The sequence below is a fragment of the Stegodyphus dumicola genome, chromosome 3, assembly GCF_044657685.1.
Source record: "Stegodyphus dumicola isolate Sdum_Otavi_A_Nest chromosome 3, ASM4465768v1".
NCBI classification, from domain to species: Eukaryota; Metazoa; Arthropoda; class Arachnida; order Araneae; family Eresidae; genus Stegodyphus; species Stegodyphus dumicola.
The window spans coordinates 241228060-241250672 of record NC_140770.1 but is presented as its reverse complement, the minus strand read 5'-3'; the positions used below and the strand labels follow the sequence as shown (position 1 = coordinate 241250672).

Below are 22613 nucleotides of genomic sequence, written 5' to 3'. Positions count from 1 at the left end.
AGAGAATAAACTGCTAAAACATGCACATTTACTAGTTAGTTATGACTGTTGCTGTCTTCATACACTTACAACAACACTTCTTATAATCTTTGACACTTTTCCACATCTAATTATTGATATTACTAGAATAATATAACAGCAAATGCTTGAAACTGTATATGAATTTCACTTATTCTTTATAGTAAGAAGTTACTAATCACTGTTACTAATCTTCCTAATTAAGACACAATAACACGCCGAATAAATACAAAATTTGTTTTTGTAAATCTTCCTAGCTTTTGTAATTCTTTGACAAGAGCTAGAAAGACTATAAAAATATCGAATGAGCTAATTTAGGTAGATATTAAAACACAATAACCACACAAGCACAAAATTTCACAAGAGCACATTTCTTGTTCTTGTACACTTATATTTCTGACACAACTCACCCCCCTTCGGTAGTACTTCAGATATAAACCTCATTTCTGCATCAACACTTTCAACAAATTTTGGATTTCATAAAAATTTGGTATAACTTAACCATTGTATGCAGGTGATGTATCACATTACTGCATTAGGACCTAAAATATAAAGGTCCCTCCTGCAATAGATTTTAGAAGTAATTATTTTCAATAAAGTAATAATTTTTGGACATTATACTTATACAAAATGGCAAATTATCAAAATCTGTTTTTTTTTCTAACACATTTAAATTATTAGTGATGAAAGAAGCTGTATAATAATGTAAACATATTAATTATGAACATATATTATTATGATATAACCTTTCCAAAATCCCAGCCCAACCTCTTTATTCCCAGCTCAAATGATTTTTCAATCAAATTCTTGTGCAGCAATTCATTCACTTGTCTATGCAGCGAAAGTCCTTTTCTAACTGACCAGTTTCAACGGAATGGCAAACGCTTATATGTCAATGAAATTAGGATAAACCACTTGAACAAAAAGATGGAAAGCTTTTTGTGAAGAAAGAAATAATGCCATTTGGAAGTTTCAAATCTTTTTGCTATTTAAAGGTCTGAAGGGGGGGGGTAATTCAATTTTTTTGCTTAACTAGATTTTTGTTATTTTGTTAATCAGATAAGCTAAGCTTTTGTTAATCAGATTCTGATCTTTGGATAAATTTACATAATGAGAAGAATCTAATTCCTATGCCATAAAACAAAAGGAAAAAAAGAAGATACTTTTCCTATGCAAGCACTTTTTTTTTTATAAAGTTCACTATTATTTATATGTAATTATCTATAAACAAGGAACTCTATTAAGATAAATATTTAAAAATTATAAATATGTTTAAAATTTCTTCATGACAATGAAGTTCTTCATTTAATTATCTAACCAAACTACAGCTTACATATTTTATACATAAAATGCAGTAAAAATTTAAAAAATAAAAACACCAATATGTATTATTTTAATTATAAAATTGGAGCATGCATTAAACAAAATGCTACAGATACCATTACAACATATTATGTGTAATTTGCACTCACATTGAATTTGCTGTAACAGCGTACCAAACCACTGTAAGATATGGTGAAAATAAAATCCTTATATACTTCCAGACCAGTCACTGCAGATGGAAGACATAATTTTGACACCAATTCACCAGTCTAAGGAAGGAAAAAATGATTGCATTCTCTAACTGAATAGAGTAAAGTGTTACACAAATTATTTATAAATGTTTATTCCTAAACCAGCATTCATAACCACTATGCATGAAAACAGCATTGATAATGTTTCATTTCTCAATTATTAGTTTTGTTGAAGAAAAAGGACAGCACAATTTGAATCAGGAAATCATACTACAGTCAAAAACCGTTAATTCGGACACATATAATCCGGAATGATCTATAATCCAGACCTCAAAGCTGAAAACTTTCTGCGTATGTGCCGCGTTGACACATGCGCATAGGCGTTTACGCGCGCGCGCGCGTAAGACCTTTACGATTGCGCATATGCGTGTGCGCAAGTGCAGAATACGTTTTCGCGTGCGCGTTTTATGTATAATGGACAGTATAAGCTAAAATTATCTAATTATCTATTTCAGTTAATGTTGATGATTGCATTGTTCCTTAATCTTCAAATTGGCTTATTATTTTTTGCAGACTGTAAGAGCAATTTTATAAAAGTAAACTTGAACTTTCGATTATGTCAAATAGAATTTCCGATTCTGGAGCTCCCCAAAGGATCGCACAAAATGAAAGTATGTTTCGATGTCCATCAAACAAAAAGTGGAATTGCTGCAAAAAATGGATAAAGACATGAAGAAGGTGACAGAGAGGTTAGTGAAAATGAAAAAATTTCGATTGACAAGTTAGTCGGTATTCTCGGCAAAGCAATTACGGGACTTGAACAGCGAAACTTTGTAACTGAACAAGAAATTATGTCTGTTTATTGAAGTAAAGAGAAAGTATTATCACATAAAACGAAGCCACTTAAACAACTTACATTGAAAGAAATGTTTAATAAAGTAAACAAATAAATATTAAGCTCTTTTTTTTTTTGTAAATTTTGATACCCTTTAGATCATAATTGTTCTTTATTTCATAAATTACAGTTTCATATTTTTAATTTTAGAATTTAAACGAGATTTAAACTGATGATCTATAATCCGGAATCGCCGAAGTCCCGATGAGTCCGGATTAACGACTTTTGACTGTATATAATAATTAATTAATAATTCTTTCTCTCATGAATGAGATAAAATTTACACATGAAATTTTTACTTTCAACCTAATACCTCAAACATTATTTTGTAATACTGGAAATTTGAATTTTTACATTTCTCATTCTGTTAGATATTATATGATCTCCTTTACTTTCACTATGGTATCCTAATTATAATCAACAAAGTATTTTTGAGAAACTAAAAATTTTGGTAATTTCAGAACTAAAAGCACTTACTGACCACTTGCAAAATCTGTAAGTAAATATCAGTTGATAAAAGAGAGTGCTTAACAGGACAGTAACAATACTGGCAACAGAAGCACTGTCAAAAAGTATTACTAGGAAACAACAAGAAAAACCGATACAGATCTTTATTGTTTTACAAGATGTGTCAGAATTGTTCTTAGGATCTTCTCTTGGATTCTAAACAATTAGTTTCCATGAAGTATAAAAAATACTGGGAGGACATATGGAAACAACAAAAAGTTTAACCCAACAATTATCAACACTATGCAATTTGAAGAAATTTCTAATATTCCTGTATGATGTGCAAGCCAAATAATGAATAAAGGTCTAGCATTCAGCTGAAGGAGGGACAAAACAGAATTTAATTTGAAGTAGTAGCTCAACTTATTCTGAACATGATATTCTTGAAAGATAGTCATATATAAAGAATTTTTCAAAGTTTAATGCACCTAACTAATTTGTATTGTAACAGATATTTTACTGACACTTTTGTCAGTGCAAAATAACTGTTATAATATTAAATGTAAATATATCAACATAAATATTAAATATAAATACCAAAATAAATATCTTAAAAGTTGTCCTGATGCTTTTTTTGCTTTACTAAGGGGGGGGGGACAGAGTATGGAGCAAAAGTCATTTCAATTTGATTTTTTTAAAAAGAAAAATAACATAACTTTGTGTAAAGTTGCATTAATAACAAATGGAATCCCATTAAAAATTATTCTATTTCTTTTTCGGTAAAAAGATAATTTGGATAAATACACAGGAAGGTGACACGCATAATCACAATCACACTTACATATACTTGTTTACTGCTTTCAGAAAAAAGGAGTTTTACCCACTTTTGTTTTTGCAAGGTAGACAGATGTATCTCCCAAAGAAAAGTATGGGAAAAAATGCAGTACTTTATGTCATCATACTGAGAGAAAAACTATAATGAGATAATGGAATAATAGTCAGGAATTTTCTTTATGTGTTTTTAGATTGGGACAAATAGTTTACATGAGAGTCATACAAACATATTGTTGACTACAAATTTATGCAAAAACTATGCTTTTATTACAGTACAAAGTCCGTAATCCAGACGTCCATTATCCGGAATGATCTATAATCTGGACCTCAAAACCACAAACTTACGCATGCGCGTCTGATGCGTGCGTCCGCTACGCATGCGCATAAAGCCAGTAAAGCGTTTATACATGCGCACTTCCGATAGTGGTTATTGAAAACGAAAAAATTTCGATTGAGAAGTTAGTCAGTATTTTTGACACAGCAATTACAGGATTTGAACAGTGGAGCTTTGTAACTAGACAAGAAATTATGTCTGTTTATATAAGAGAGAATTAAAGAGAAAGTATTAGCACAAAAAACGAAGCAACTTAAACAACTTACATTGAAAGAAATGTTTAATAAAGTAAACAAATAAATATTAAGCTTTTTTTTTTGTAAATTTTGATATCCTTTAGATCATAATTGCTCTTTATTTCATAAATTACGGTTTCATATTTTTAACTGTACAATTTCTGCATGCCATCTTACCAGATTTAAATTGATGATCTATAATCCGGAAAAAACCCTAATCTGGAATTGCCGAATTCCCGACGAGTCCAAATTATGGACTTTGTACTGTATTAACAATACTGAAAACACACAAAAGTGCTCATAGACTGGAACAAGAGATACATAAGATTATTAGCTACAAAACTATGATCTATGGGCTATGAAAATTAAAGATATACTAAATGGGAAAATTAGAAAATGACTAAAAATTTAAATTTTAATGCTAAGTTCAATATATGAAGACTTTACAGAAATTAAAAGATCTCCACCCTCTTTTTAAATTTAAGGAAATGAAATTCATCTAAAATCTTACATGTGTATAACACATCATTCAATAAGTCCCTGTCAGATGGCGTAGTAATATCAACTTGACTTCGTTGTTCGAAAGAACTAACCTTGAAATGACACGTGTCTGATTCACATTCAGACCAGAAACAGCAAAGCTACTGTGGTAAAAGTAACACTACTTGGGCATTTGTGGACAAAATGGAGAAAAACAAATTTCATGTGTTGATCAAACATTGCTATTTAATGGGTAAAATTACTGTCCAAGCTCAGCAATGACTTGAAAAATGTTATCCAGACTCTGCTCTATCGAAAACAAACATTTGCGTTCGTATGCTGATTTCAAGTGCAGTCGCATGGATACAAATGATGCGGCATGCTTGGGTAGGGCAAATGAAGCAGTCACTACGGAAAATTATGAAACAAGTGTTGAAAACCATGATGAATGACCACAAAGTGTAAGTTCGTGAGATTGCTGAGATGGTAAACATATCAACTGGAAGTGTGTGTATGATTTGACATGAAATGTTGGGCATGAAAAAAGTGTTTTTTAAATGGGTGCCTTGTGTGCTCACAATGGAACAAAAGCAATAATGAGTCTATGATTCACAGAGCTGTTTGTCACTGTTTACTTGCAATAAATAGGATTTTTTGCATCAGTATGTGACAATGGACGAAATGTGGATCCATTATGTAATTAAATCCATTATGTATGTTTGTAATTAAAAAGGGAAGAGAATTCCAGTTCATGCTATTATTGATAACAGCAGCACATTCATGGATGCCAACTCTCACTTTCAAATATCACTTGATACACCAGCAAAAGTAGCTAAAAAGTCGCTAAATTCAGAAGGAATTTTGCTAAAAGTAGCAGCTACAATTTTTTTAAAAAAAGCATAATCCATATTCCATAATAGGTTTTATTACTCATCATTTTTTTAAAATCAATCTTCATAAAAATATAAATAATGTCCCAATTTTTCTGCATTAGTTATCCACCAAAAAGTTTTCACGGACCATCCGTGGACCACCAGTTGGCAACTGCTGCTCTAGATTATATAGAAAAACACAATTTCTCACATAATTTTACTAAAATTATCCATACATATACATAATTCATAACAATATATGTTACTTATTGATATATTTAAGATGTGAAGATTTTTTATAGGCACTGTTAAAATAATACATGTTACTTACTGATATATTTAAGATGTGAAGATTCTTATCGGCACTGTTAAAATATATACAGTCATTATAAATAACCATAGAAGAATGCATTTTCACAGACATATTAAGGCATCTAATTAAGAGGCCATTTTCAGCATTCCGTATGCAAATTTGTCCATTGAATGACAAGGTTACAAGAACATGTAAGCGTCCTTGATAAGTCGAAGCAATACTTTTAATAGATTCTTCTGTAGTTACCAATTTCTGTTCTTCCTGAAAGAAAATTATAATTCAATAACTGCAAAACTTAACATATTTCAATACACAGCAAAAATTTATATATACATCTATATATATATAACCCACATTTTCAAAATGACTGCATAACTAAATATGAATAGTTAGTTAGTTGTATGCCCATAGTTCCAGTTTAAGTGAGCATAATTTTGCCCTCATTAAATGATTTTGTCAATTTCCCCCCCCCCCATAGATAGTTTTGTGTATTATAGATATAATGGGATATAATGGAATGTCTATCATTTCATTAAGATATAATGGGATGCCTCTATAAATGTGGTATAAAATATATGCAGATAATCCTAATTAATGATAAATTGTTTTAATACGGAATTTATCCTTAGCAATCTTAACAACTTTTTTTTTCTGCATGTATTTAGCACTCAGATTTTTTTAAATATAGCTTTTTAATTTATTTAATTTATAAAGTGGAGCCCCATATGAGCAGGATTGAGCATGGATTCTTCCATAATCTCATAAGAGACATTCAGACATTTACTATTTAACAAGCATGCTGAATTTCAGTATGATCTTAGCAAGTCAACGTGAATATTGATATCAAACATTCTATCATTTTTTTACTTTCAAACGGACTATAAGAAATCCCATTTACAAAGATATAGTATCACAAATAATACCAAAGTTTTATTACACTTTTCATTAGGTGTCGCTAAGCTTCTCATAAAAAACATTGCAAAACATTCAAATTTTTTTTACTAATTTTTTTCAAAGCTTATTGTTCATTTGATGTGACCAATGTAAACAGTTTTCATAGGAAAAGGTGCAGGAATCTATAACTCACAGTAATATTTAGGAAATAAAACAAAGCAGGAAGGAAAAAAAAAAAAAAAAAAAAAAAAAAAAACTTCCAACCTTGAAGGATGGTCACAGATCATTTCCTTTAGTAATAAAAAATTAGCCTAAAGATTTTAAGCACAGCTTAACTAAATTTGAAGAATTCTGTTCTTTTCTTAACTGTTATCTTATGATACCATACAGAAAGAAAACCTCATGAAGATCACAATATTTGCTAAGCTGGCTAACTAATAAAGGAGTATTTAATTTTAATATATCTTCTTAAGATATGACAAAGTTCTTGCTTTTAATTAGAAAAGCATTTTACTCGACCTCTGGCAAAGAATATGTATGGCAGATTGAAATTCTATGTTCTGTTCTCTTCTGTTCTCTTACCTTGCTAAATCTTATTTTATTCAAAGCACTAGGCTTATATTTGTAAACAAACAAAAAGAAATTTCTTCTTTCAGATAAAGGCATGCTTTGTAAAACAGAATGTCTATCATTTCATTAAGACAATTTGCTAGTATTAGTAGAAATGAATGAATAATATGACAAACTGTAAATAAGTTTACAGCATTTTTTATAAATGCAAATTTATGCCAAAAACAGTGCATGTCAGTTCTCTTTGTGATCCTTTCAGGATGTTTTATACTGTTACCATTTAGTTTGAGAACTGTATTTTTGGCTATTGTTTTATATTAAAGTTGCAAAATACAGAAAAATGATCTGTTCTGAAACCTTTCACATTTATCTTCAAATCAAAGTTTTCAATGATCTCAAGCAGTAGAAAATATTCTGAATATCTATGGTGCAGTTTCAGTTCTATGGCTTGAAAAAAGTCTTTGGAAAAGAGAAGTTTCAATCTGATATTTCTTTGAAAGTTATATAATTTGAAATTTGTTTTTATTCATGGAAAGGAAAATACTGAATTAAGCCCTCAACAGACAGACAGGTGAGATTATGAGGGCATCATATTATTTTGAATTTCCTGAAACACATGACTATTAAAGCCAAATTTTACTGTCAGTAATATTAAAAGCTGTAGACTTGACACAGAAAATCACCTTGGCGTATTCATTCTGTATAGCTGCTCAACTGAATATAGAAAATTCTGAAGGAGCTTTACTGCAAAAGAAGAAAGATAGACAAGAAAGAGAGTTATTTAACATGCCACATTCTTTGCAGATAGCTTCTTTTTAATGCTACATCATCTAAATGATTTTCAACACTATGTGAAATACTTCCTCTGACAATGACAAGGAGTTTAAAAAATGGCTCAATGATTGGTCTCCATACTATTTGAAATTTACCCCTAAAGAAATAGGCCAAAAGGAAAATTTACCCTTTTAATAGGCCAGTAGGGTAAATTAATAAAATAATAGGGTAAATTTCAAATAGAAATAGGCCAAAAGGATAAATTTACCCCCCTCCCAAAGAAATAGGCCAAAAGGAAAATTTAGGGGCTGTGGATATCATATACGAAACTTGTTTATGGAGAAAACTTTTTTTTGACAAAAATTATTTAAAAAATGTCTTAGTTTATATTGAAATATAAAAAAATGCATACAAACTAGCAAAAATGAATGACACAAAAAATAACTATATTTAATCTGCATTTCCTTAGACATCACTTTAAAGAACAATTTGCTTACCAGTTTTACACAAGTAAAATTTTTTAAAAACAGTTTAGTAAAACATAGAATAAATTATGTAATGTAAAATATTATTTCTGAAACCTCTGAGACTTACACTTTCATCACATATGTAGATAGATCCATCTCTTAGAGCCACATATATTTTACCCCAGCCTTTACAGATACTAGAAATTCCACCTTTAAACTTAAAATCCCTCAAAAATGTGCCATTCTGCAAAAAATAATGAATACAGCATTAAATATTACATATGAAAATTTATTAGAGGTAACTGTTTATTGAATACATAAGACACTCAAAATCAAGAGCAGCATAAATGATTCACAACAGTGGATTAGTATTGTTGGTACTCCACATTTCTGATCAATGTACAGCAGTTTCCTATTACTGCTTAAGAAACAAAAACAAATCACTTTCTAAAACAATTATAATATTACATAATATCAAAAAATTAAAAAAAATTGCTTTTGTATTGTGAATGTTTTTAACAGATTTACAAATCCAAACCTAAATTCTTAAAAATAGATAAATAAAATAAAATTAATTATTTCATGACTTTAAATAAGATCAGCTAATCATATTCTTCATAAACTTTGTAATAAGCATGCAAAAAGCATAAACTGTTATAAATAAATAATCATGAATGAAAAAAATTTACTTTATTAGACAAACGCATTAAATTTAACACACTTACTGATTCCTGAAATGTGTTTTCCGAATAGAAATACAACAGAAAAGTAATATCCCATTTAACTGAAGTAGCATTTATATTTTAGGTATTATAGATTGTGCTGTAATGCTTCTCTGTTCAATGTCAATTCATTAAACTTAGGTACAGCACATAAATTATTTCCTAAATCATTAACTACATACTCATAGACAAGAAAAAATAAAATTCATGGGATAAAAGAATCTTATTTTACTAGAAATTCTTTCTGCAATTTTTGGAAAACTCAGTACTTTATGGATGCTACTAATTATTCTTAACAGAACTAATGTAAATCCTAACAATGAAATTTTGACATGCAAGGTTTTACATAGGTACAGATTTTTTTTTTTTTTGGCTTGGGATATGTATTATGAAAGGAATGCAATATATGTTACAATGGCAACATCTCACAAAATGATGTTTGCAGAAAAGGCAATTCTGCGATGAGTAAAATTTTGCAATGAAAATTTTTGATGTATTTGTTGTTTTTTCATAAGTGCATCAACAGTCCTGAAATGTTCATTATAATTTGTTTTACTTAAAATTTGTTAAATTTCCTTGATTTTTTCCTTAAGATCATATTAAGGATAAATAAAACTACAATGAATGTTGATTAGTAATTACCTTCAAATTAGGGAATACTGGTAGAGAATAATAATTTGTAATTTTCTTGCTAGTGTAAATATACATGATTTGTAATGGAAACTACATTTTACAAAGCACAAGAGACTTTTAGCATAAATTTTCCATATGGCCAATAAGAATTCAATAATATAAAAAATAAATGTACAATGAAAACTAACTGTAATTCATGCAAATTGAAATTTGTGATGTCTGTACCTCAGGATACATAAATATATTATATTCTTATTTTATTATTCCTTAGAACAATTCAGGAAAAATAATCACCACAATTTCATGATTAAGAACCACAGCTTTTTGCTGCCAAATTTGGTGAGTTTTATGATCTTAAATCTACTGTCAAAACAGCCGACCTGCTAAACTCTAAAATTGAGAAATTTTTCAGAAATAAAAATAATTTCTAAACAGTAAAAATAAACAAAAAATAAATTTTTAAAATAATATACTATGCATGTTGTCTAATTAATAATATCTGAACGAGCAATCATGAAGCTTTAATTTTATAAAATATATTGACAAAAATATATTAATTATTTGAAATGTTTATAGAAATATAGTTTAGTCTGTTTTCATGCAATTGTTAACAGAAGCAAATTCTGCTTCCTTTAAGAAAGAAGCATCATAATTTTATTCCAAGCAGTTGTCAAATAGGTCAGTTTTTCCAGTATGTCATCATTCATACTGGATCTAAATTTAACCCTTATATTTATAACAGAATGAAAAACTCTTTCACACTCTGCATTGCTATGGGGAATTGTTAAGATGACAACATTACCCTAGAACAGTGGTCTTCAAACTGTGTTTTTGGAACCCTAGGGTTCTGTGAGTTAAACCCTAGGATTATATAAGAAAAAAAAAAAAAAAAAAAAATCAGAAATAAAATTAAAAAGCACTCGCAATAGTTCACTAGCATTTATTAACTAAAAAATATAAAGATACATTTAGTTATAGATTAGTTTTAAGACTTAACATGTGGCCATAATATGCTATAATATGCAAAGCTATGCAAAACTAATAGTTTGCATAAGTTTCTAATGTAAAATTAACTGAATTCAGATGACAGTGTTAAAAATTATACAATGGGGTTCTTTTTTCAATTGAAGAAAACTATAGGAGAATATTTTCAAGAAGGAAATAAGTAAGCTTTATTTTATAAAAAATCCATTCAAGTACTATGATAAATCAGAATGCTTTCCAATGAAGGAAAGGGGAAAACATCAACATATCAATAGCCTCAATATTAAAATCTAAATTTAAGAAAGAGCAGCTTCTAAATTTTGACTAGATTTATGCAGAATGCCTAAGAATTTCTCACATGGTTGAAAATATTTTAATGTCATTCGGGACAACCTTTTTAAGTGAAAAGTCTTTCTCAATGTATGTGGCAAAAAAAACAAAATATAAAAACAAATTACATACAGAATATGAAATATGACTGCAGATAACATCAATAGAGACATAGTATCTTCACTTTCACAGCTTGTGTTAAAGAAAACAAGCACACTCTTGTCACTACAAGCGTAGGTGATACCTGGAGTAGGAATTAATGCTATTAATAAATAAATTACACTAATTTTATGTTAAAATTTTTTAATAAGAAACGCAATTTTTTTCTTTGATTTCCTTTACAAAAAGTACCTTTAACATACTGATCTACTTGAAATATTATTAAATCAAGATATATTTTTCTGAGGGTGGGATGGGGGTTTCCTGAAAAAAACCTTATACAGGGTTCATAGCCACATTTTAGTTAAAAAAATAAGCACCTATAAGCACTTTTCAAGCACATTTTAAGGAAAAAATAAGCACCTGTTTAATTACATTATACACAACTGCATAACCTTAAAAGAAAAATTAGACTTGTAATTTAAAATATGAGCAATGCAATATTTATTAAGAGAATAAGCATTAACTCAACCACGGAAAACAATTAACTTTTTTTTTTTTAATTTTAAATGACAGTTCAATTTACAGAATTCGTTTACAATGAGAGGAAAAAAAACTATGCAGAACTAAACTATATTACAAGATTTAATGATGAAATTTCAGTTCAATATATAGAAAATAAATAATAAGCATATTAATTGTATTCGTTTGGCACCTAATAATAAATACAATTTATTTTTCCACTCATATTAATATTTAAATAATTTAACTTAAATCAAAATTCTGAACATTTTCTAAATTTTCATTGCATAACAGTTTTCCCTTAACATACATTCCAAGCAAAGTAATTTAAGTAAAAAAGAGGCACATTTCTGAAATCAGAAGACGGGAAATTGCTTCAAGCAGTCATCCTTTAGCAGTGAAAGCTTAACTAACCCACATACTTAGAATATTCGGGATAGTAACTGGAAAAAGAGGAGTGGGGGAGATTGTAGCCGTTCTCTAGATTTCTCGCCTAAATGAATTATCTTGACATTTCGGTATGTGCATCATATAAAAATAGACCAACGGAACTCAGAAATATTCTGAGTTCAGAAATATTCTAAATCTCGGACTGAACATCAAAATTAATTATCTCTGCAAAATACGGCAAACGTTATTGCGCAATACGCGCTGCGTAATTCTTCCACATGTGATATTACGCAATCGGAATCAACAGCTGCCGGTATTCGAAGAATAAAGAACTAAATAAAGGAAAAGAAACAGACTTACTAATCTGGGGTGTTTCTGATTCTAATTTTCAACAGACCGCATTAAATTTCCGGAATAGAATCAATCTTTGCTTCGGTTGGGCAGACCGCAAAAACATAGCAAAAAAAACGCAAAGTTCTATTCAATGCAGATTGGACAGTGACAAAAAAAAAAAAAAAAAAAAAAAGTCTGCTGCTTCAATATTAGAGATTTTGCCAAGAAAGGGGAGAACCTCCCAACCTCCGTACTGCATAATGTATTGGCAAAAAAAAAAAAAAAAAAAAAAAAAAGAAATTATTTTGACTATTCGATTTTTTTTTCTTTTATTTAAGCTATTCCGAATATTATTCCTTAGAAAGATAATCTGTGTAAAAACACACCTATTTTTGGAAGTTTATCTATACTTCAGCAGTTACTGCAACGATATTATTATAAATATTCATGCATATACTCATAATATAAGCATAACGATCATAATAAACACGAATACGAACTGACCACGCGGAACGAGAATGCAAATTATTAAAATCTTGATAGAAATCCAAACGTGTGCAGTATTTGGGTGGGAGGAAAAGAATACCGAATGTACCGGAATTTTCTACCGTTTTCGCAATTCTTTAACCAATAGAACGACGTGCACCTGTCTGTACCCTCGCGCACACCATAGGTTATGTTAATGCAGAGAAAAGGGGAAAAGCAATTTCCGGGAGTATGATTCACCATCTAACGTTGCATATAAATTTAGTTTCGGCCTTGGTACGGGAAAAAAATGCGTGTTCATTAAAAAAAGGGGATTAAAAAAAAGCACTAAAAGCAAAAAATAAGCACTAAAAACAAAAAAATAAGGGCTTTAAAGAAAAAGTAAGCATCTATAAGGGCCTTTATATTTTATTTTCAAATATAAGGACTTATAAGCACTTGCAAGGACCACTACGAACCATGCTTATAGTTCTAAGAGTTCTGTGAATCGACAGAGTTTGAAGACCATTGCCCTTTTCCCAAACTCAAAAAATATATATACATCTATTTTGATTTAGTTAATTTTTTAACTTTTTAAAAATTAAACTAGAAAAATAGCATAGGAAAACATTGATAATTACCAAAACTTGAATATAGGTAGCTTTTTATATTCATAAACTAAAACTAAATATTAATAGCTAAATAAAAGGCTGATTGCATTCTCTCCAGTTTAGAACCCCTCCTCTAGAAAGCTCACTATTCATTAGCATTTTTCCAACTAAGGCTTTATAGAGCATTAAGATCAGACTCCACTGAGTATCCATAGATTATACTCAGAGTAGAAAACAGATCATTCTGCATAGTAACTTTTTGGTTCTTTATGCATACAGAAAAGTTTGTGAATATATGTTTAAATACATCTTCTGCTTCTATTAAAAGAAACCAGAAAATTGCAATGAGGCTGATGAAATAAGGAAAGTCATCCAACTTTAAAAAAAAAAAAAAAAAAAAAAAAAAAAAAAAAAAAAAGTGGGAACTGTTTTGTGACACCAGAAATGCACAGAACTGCTTCAATCTTACTCTGGACATTGACTGATATACGCAGATGACCTACAGCTGCACTTGATGCTCAATAGATAACTGGATAACGCCAATTTCAAACACATATACTCTCCGTGTAGTGGTAGGAGTTAAGCAAAATTTTGTGGTAAAAAATTTAGGTAATCAGAAGAAAAAAGCAAATGATTCTAGATGGTGAAAAACACATTTTTTAGGCAGATATTGTGAATTATTAAAATGAACTAATAAATCACGAGAAATTTTAAGAACAAGACAAACATGTGTTATAAAATAAATTTAATTATAACTTCATCACAGGGATAACAAGCGTTTATTAAGAGAATGGAAAAAATAAGCATTCACATAACAGTAATCAACATTAGTACGACTATAATCAAAATTTCAGAGCCAAAAGTTGGCAGATTTCCCCAAAACATAGATTACATAATCTAATGCTCTGAAAGGCGAACACAAGCTAATAAAGGAAAAAAAAATTCACATTAGTCATTGCATCTCGAGACATTTGGAAGTATAACATAACAGCAATAAATGGTGGAAGTGCAGTAAAAAATGGGAAAGCTGGCCTGTCTGTAAAGCAGTGAAAGACTTTCAGAATAAGAAAAATACGTTATAAATAGATTTGGTGAAAGTGCAGTAAAAAACTGGCAGAACTGGCTTGTTTGTAATGTAGTAAAAAACTTATTTTTAACTTTTGTAAGCTACTTACATAACTCATCTGTCATCTTCCTGAGGTATCTGTAGATGGCACACAAAATGAAAACACCCCCAATATAAATATTAGTTAAATTACTAGGAAACTGAACTAACATTCAATATAGTGCATTCAGAACATATTAGTCAGTCATAAAAAATTTAGACCGCATATACCAGGGGTGGTCAACGAGTTGATACGAAGTCCATTTTGGTCGTTCACATGCAACATTAAGAATAGAAAGTGATCGCATAGTATGACTAGAGAACCAAGTTTTTATTCATAATTAGAGCAGCATTAGGGCATTTTGCTTACAATGCACTAGAATAGAGATGTAAATGAGCCTGCAACTACAATTATTATACAAAGAAACCTGTGTTTTTGTTAGGCACAGAACTATGGCAATATAGATACTTAGATAAACTTTCTTTAATATAAGCAGGCATTAGGGTGAATTTTATCATGCTATTTCTGGCATCTCAAGTAATCTCCGAATGAGGAAATCAAGCATACATAACCACAGTGCTCCTTAAGGAAAATCTTTAACTGAAGAGAAAAATGAGGTCCTAGCCTCTTGGGTTGGTGAAAAACTGGCAGTCAAGTTAGAAAGAGCAACAAATGAGACCTAGCAAGATGGTGTCATTTGTTGAGATTGAACAAAGAGAGATGGGTCTAATCAGAAAGCTAAAGAAGAGTGCAATTTGTAATGATAACTAAGCTCAAATGCATCCGAAATTAATTCTTTCTTCTTCACTGCTTTACCAGCAAAAGAAAACCAGTATGTGTAACATTTCATGCCAAAATAAATGGCCTTCAGACTTCATTTACTGCGTATAGGGCTAGATATAACAGAAAAATGTCCTCCCACAACTACTCAAAGGCTGAAAAGGAAAATGTGATTTACTTGCTGGCAGGTGTTTAAAAACTAAATAACCAGCAGAATGATCAATATTATTGAAGATAATATTGTTTCTCCCCCCTCAAAAAAAAAAAAAAAAAAAAAAAAAATCTCACCTATTAGAGATAAAACTTTATTTACAACACATTTTCTTCTTCTTGAGTATCATGTTCTCCTTTCCTACACCTCAAGAGAAAAAGAAAATTCTTTATGAAAAGTCCAGATAACAAATAATTCCATTTATTGGACATCCAGATTTAGGACTTTGTACTGTGTATGCTAAAAAAATAATGCTTTAACACATTTTTCATTCATTCTGCCTGGTTTAAAAAACTGCAATTAATTTTAAGATTACTATAAAAGAAAGTTTGATTATTTGATAAAAGCATATACCATATCTACCCGAAAAAAAGACCTTCTTTCTATTGTTACATTCCCCCCTCCAAAACTTGTAGGCTCTTATAATGAGGTATTTTAATTAATGAAATTGTAGAATAAGATGAAGAAATTTAACTATCATAAAATCCATAATTATTGCTAATTATAATAGCTATGTCCAGCTGAGAATTTCAATTTAGATTTGCATCCACACTGGTTACTTGAAAACAAAAAATGTAGATTAATTTTTACTAATTTTTCTTAAAAGACTATAGCAAAATTTTATTTTTTTTATTTTATTTAATTAGGTAGACAGCTTTTCATTCTGATCAAAAACAGATGGATCTTAATCAGATTTATGCTCTCATTAAATATTTACTTAAATTTTTATTTCTTAAAATTTAAGAGGGCTCTAATTTTCACATATATACAGTATTCTGTGTCATATTTTAATGCATTTAAAATGGCAATGCTTTTAATCCCACCTTCTTTCATATATGATGACCACATGATTTAAATTTTATCCGAGGCTTACAATATATTAAATAAATTACCTCCTTATGCAGCCAAGGGTTTTATAAATAAATACTCTCACAGTAAAGAATTTATTATTATTTCGCACTGTCATCTAATATATAAACTACTGTCAAAATATATTTCAGTTTTATTTCCCTCTTGGACTATTCTTTTTTTTTTTTTTTTTTTGAGGGGGAGGGTCAGACTGGTTAAAATTAGGTTTCAATAACATATGGTTTTAAATTTAATGAATGAGGTTAGTAAGAGGCGCCCTTAACACCACAACCTATAAAAACAAAAAAATGATTACCTTAGCAAGGTAAACTGTAAGAAACCCAGTATTTCCTGATGCAAATACTAGTGTCCTACTATGTACATTTTCAACAGCTAAATTTGTAACATTCCGTGCTTTGCAACGGTACCTTACGATGTTGGTAGGAGCCTAGAAAATGCGAATAGTAATAATAATAATTAGATACTAAAATTTATATGAAATGCAATTAGAATTTAAAATTTAATTGAGTAGAACACCACATCAATTAAGTCATTCCAATCATTAAAACTCCTCTGAAATCATATTATTATGCAATTTTCCTTGCAATAATATTTAACAAATATTACTCTAAAGGTCTAAAAACAAACAAATAAACGTTTGAACTGAAATGTGACTTATCTTCATATATGAAATTACCTTCAAACTGAATCTTTTTGCTGTGAAGTCATTAGAGCAAGTATATAGGAAGTCTTCAAAAACCTAATACAGAAATAATAACTGAAAACATAAATCTATTTACAAACAATGAATATCAGTAAGCACACTGCAGAAGCTCACATCATAAATATGATATATCTTTTATATTACACTAAATTTATTTGAATAAGAAGTACATAATATAACCAAGGTCAACAGCAATAACAAATAATGATATACTTTTGAAACAATGCAGAGGTTGGAGATGTTGACCTCCCATATTACCAAAAGTTATACATACCAAAACTTCCACAAAAGTTGATGATTGACAACCTATAATCGGCCAGAAGCTTTATTAATATAAAAATCAACTCTTAGATCAGAAGCTGGATTGCTCACCTTCACAAAGTTTCTGCATTTAGGTCAAGAAAAAGACTAATATTTCTATGATATTAAAATGTACCAAACACTTTGATATAAGCAGAAATACGAGATGCAGAGAGCTGGTTGAACTAAATGTGTGTGCAATGTTTCTGCTGCCAAATTTGGCCAACTGGTTTGGTCCCTATATAACTCTTTTTGATACTGTATTTAATTCCTATATGTAACTGTGTATACAACTATATGTAACTAACAGTATTCAGTCCTTATATGTAACTTTAACTGTATATGTCTTCCAGTAATTTCCAGAAATGGAAGGTACTGGAAACATCTTGGCGACTGGAGGAAAACTATATAAGACTGAAAAGAGCATTAGTTTCCTAAATTTTAGTTCAGAGCTGACTTTGGAGTACTGAGACATTTCCATGCAAGCTTCGCCTTTTGAATGAGCTTTGCACTGTGCTGTGTTTAAAATTCTTAGTAGTTTGAGCTGTAAGTACTGATTGTGCTCTATTATACTAAGAAGAGTTGTATGAGTACTTTTTGTGGAATGTTCCACAACTGTAAAGTGTTTCTTGTGAGAAAATAAATTTTGTCAAGCTTTCACTGGTATTGTATGCATTCAGTCCATTATGAGCCCATATGCATGCAATAACATTAAAAGTGAGTAGTTACAATAAAACTGAATATGAGTAATGTAATTTAAAAGTGGAAAGTACAAAAATTTAATTTGTATGCATGATAGTTATAATTATACAAATGAATAATTTTTTGTAAAGAGTAAAGTATATTGTAGGGTATGCTGGTTCAGAATCAAGAGTATTTCTACCTATGAGTAGTTGTTTCTTTCACTCTCTCATGCAAAAAAAAAAAAAAAAAAAAAAAAAAAAAAAAAAAAAAAAAGGCTGAGGCATTTATAACAATAAATCAATAAATGAAATATATTTTCATAGAATTATTATTATTTTAATTTTGAATGTTATAATGCAATACTCAAAAGGACCCCCTTAAACAAGAAACAATGGTCTTTTGACTTAACTGTCAACTCTCCCTTAACCACTAATGCAGTAACATATTGTTACTGACTTTGTATTTAGTTTGCTATTTTTAGTAGAATTATAATTAAAATTGATTTATATCCCTGTGCAATGAAGCATGAGACTTATTTTAAGAAAAAGCTACGCCGGAAATGTAAAAATACAGAAGCATGCGCATTTAACATTTAATAAATTGATATCTCGTAATTCTACTTTTCCAGAAATGTCGAGAAAACGGAAGCTTCTTATGACATTAAAAAGCTGGAGAAAAACATCTCCTCAATTGTTTACTAAATTTTTGTTATTGATTGTAGTAAATTCAAGGTGAGATCGGATTAGCTTTCTCTGCACTTTGAATTATGTTCTATTTAACATTTTAGTAGTTTAAAATATAGCTACTGATTATACTGCGTGATATTACACAAATATATCGGAGGAAAAATTTCAGCATTTTGTTTTATTTCTTGTGATAAGAATAAATTTTATTAACTTTTTATCGGATTTGTGTATTCAATCCATTACAAACTCGTACACACACAACATCTCAGATGCTCTTCGGTCGTGACCCTCGTCTGCCTTGTGATCTTTTGTTTAGACACCCTCCAGATACACCTTTATTGCCTGAGGAAGACATCCAAGATCTGCAGGCCCAGTTTGAAGTGATGCACAACTTTACACGAGAGCGAGTCAACTTGGCAATGGAGAAGATGAAGAACCGATACGACACAAGAGCTATCGACTCCTATTATTATCTCAATTTTGAATGTTGCAATGCAGTTCTCAAAAGGACCTCTTAACACTTTGCGGCATGGTGTGCCTGTTCTGGCCACACCTAAAAATTTCCTTCTGTATGCACAGAAAAATTTAATGAAGGATTTATAGGTTACTCTGAACCTTCTCTATTTAAAGTAGATGGCAGCTGAACACAAACACGTCCATATATTTAAGACACAATAATACGCCGAATAAATACTAATTCAGAAGTCAAACAACAAACATCAGCGTTATATTTACAAAATTTTCACAGGACTAGTTTCGATGGTTTTACCAATCACCCTCATTTTTCAAAGAAATCTTCCAGATTTTTTTAGGTATAGAAGGAATCGTTTGAAAATAAATTTCTATGTTTTTTTTGGGGGGGGGCTGAATGCTAATCTCCTTATTCTATATTAGTTTTAAATTTTTACCTTGAAATCTTGTCTAAAATCGAACGCTGAACCTAGGTGTTCCCAGATCAGGCTCACCGAAAAGCTAGGACAACTGAGAGCCCGTATTCTTTGTTTCTACGCATATCTTCGGTCAGGTCACTGACAACAGAAAGGTGGGTCCACATCTGTGTTTCATTTCCTGTTTTTCTCTTCCTTACCCCCTTTTTTTTGGGGGGGGAGGGAGGGGACTTTTGGTTATCAACTAACAAATTGTTAGGGTGATTTTCTGAAGGTCAAGGGTAATTTTATCAGTTAGCTGTTTGATTTTTTCCCTAGAGCAGTCTCTTTCACTTTCGTTCAAAGTTTTCTTAGTGCTACGTTTAATAGTTTTGAGTTGTAGACATTTATTTAATTTTATTTTATAGTTTATAATTTCTAATTGTAGATATAATATTAGTTTATTTGTTTCGGATTTTTAATTATTTTCTAAAGGGATTGGTGGTGGTGTATTTAATTTTGGCAAAGCACACTAGGGCTATCTGCCTAAGGAGAGGGATGCTTTCGTGGAGGACTTTCTAATGGAAACTGGCTCGTATACACGTTACACATGGGGAAAACCACGAAAACACCCATGCAGCCAGCCCGTTCGCAGGATTCGAACCTCGGACTGAACTACCAGTGTTCAGCGACTTTACCGCTCGGCCGCTGGTGGGCCTCTAAAGGGATCGGAGAGGGCTGACCCTTTCTAAAGCACTGAAAGTGCTACATGAATTGCTTTCAGATAATCAATCTGATATGGATCCTGGTACATGTGCAAAAAATGCAATATTGGGTTGTGCTTTTTTACAGGTGATGTCACTTTCTTCGAGAAGTACCACCATGAAAAAATAGACTAAAGTGTAAATATGAAATGTAAATATCATATACCCAAGTTACTTTTTTTCCATTCATATGCATGTAATCATCCTATAACCAAAAAATCTGATGTGTACACCACATGACTTCCTTGAATGGAATATTAAATTATACACATTTTTTCTTGCATTTCATTTAAACTTATTGGGTTGAATTAAATCAATTTCATCGATAGCGCATTAGATGCAATAGAATAAATGCACTCTTTAGAATTCACTATATTATTTGTTTACCATAGCGACACTCTGGTGCTAGGTTTACTTAACAGCGTTATATTTCGTTCATATTACAACTCAGAATGCACAAAATTTATATCATTTGAAGAATTATCTAATCGTTGCCACATGTTCCGTTCAAATACTATAATAAATCTAGAATGATGTATAAAAGAAATTAAGCACACAAACCAAAAAAGAAACAGTTTTCACAGATGATTCAGTATTTCTCATTCAATTAATTCAGTTCTCACTTCGCAACAAGGCAAAAAACATAAAAACTCAAACTATCTATATTAAAAATTATGAAGTAAATTTTAACCCTTTGTTGCTCAGTGTTACACTACATGGAACACCCAAATTGAATCGCTTCTGAAACCGTTAAATTCAACCGTAAATGGATAAAAATGCCTTTATAATATACTTCAAACTTCTCTTTTTAAATAGTCGATGGCAGCATATCACAAGGAGACCCAGAATTTTCATTTATGATGTGTTATTAAAATCCACTTATTATCTATATTTTTTTGTGATACAAAAACATTTGTTTGAAAAAAACATTCCATATGATTTTGGTCGTACTCTATTATTTGTTATATATTTTTTTACATTTTTCATACAAAAAGCATGCACAGAATCATTGACTAAAACTGGGTGTTCCATTAGCGGGAACACTGCGCCTTTAGCGATCTCACGCTATTACACATCAGAACATCTGTCTAAGGAGAAGACATCTGTTGTATATGTTTTCTATTTGCATTGTTTTGGGGAAATGGATTCAAACAAAGCAGTCTTGAGGGGTGAAGTTTGGTTGTTCTATGGAAGTCCTAATATGGGCATCTTGAAATTTTTGTGAGTAGTTTTCAGGGGGGAATCTTATCAGTAGCTTGAGTCATCTTTACTTAGGGAAGCTGCACGAATTATTTTGCTATCGCTTTTCAGTCTCATTCCCATTTATTTACAATAATTGTGTAGATTTTTTTGTGTATGTATATCTTATAGCTTATTTTTCTTTATTGTTAATATTAATTGCAGTTAATTTTTTATTATTAATTTTCCATAAATGGCAGGAAAACTCTTTCCTCCTCGGAAAGAGTTTCTTTTTACTTGGAATTCTAAACATATTGTTGCACGGAACAGAAGCCGCACAAAACAAGTTTTTTGTTCAAAACCTGCAAAGTTGGTTTATGATTCTATCAAAAAGATGTGACATGATTTGAAAATTTCACGATGCTATGAAATCGAAAAATTTGTAAATATTTTTGTATATAGGACTTGTACATATACATATATTTATCTCATTTATCCACATATATTCAAGAAAGTTGTGTATATCCAGAAAACCATGTATACAATAATACAGTGTTTTTCATTACTATACAAAAGCTTCTACTCATTTCCGTGCTTCACTGCAATGCTTGCTTAGTCGCACTTTTAAGAGCTTTGGTGGTGCAGTGTTCCACGTCATAGAACACCCACAGAATTGAAACGGTAAGTGCAATTTTTACAAAATTTTATCTGTATACTCCTTTAAGCC

The 22613-nt window shown here is 30.4% G+C and overlaps 1 protein-coding gene across 3 annotated transcripts in view; it reads right to left on the bottom strand.

Annotated features, from left to right (window-relative positions):
• Positions 1–22613, bottom strand: part of LOC118201401 (uncharacterized) — a 138451-nt gene that overhangs the window by 18377 nt on the left and 97461 nt on the right. For all 3 annotated transcript variants that reach the window (XM_085813967.1, XM_085813968.1, XM_085813969.1), the window contains 5 exons: positions 17381–17443; positions 17000–17131; positions 8776–8892; positions 5962–6204; positions 1491–1610 (listed from right to left, as the gene is read on the bottom strand). In XM_085813967.1, the coding sequence (XP_085670093.1) occupies positions 1491–1610; positions 5962–6204; positions 8776–8892; positions 17000–17131; positions 17381–17443 (675 nt within the window). The remainder of the gene's footprint in view (positions 1–1490; positions 1611–5961; positions 6205–8775; positions 8893–16999; positions 17132–17380; positions 17444–22613) is intronic.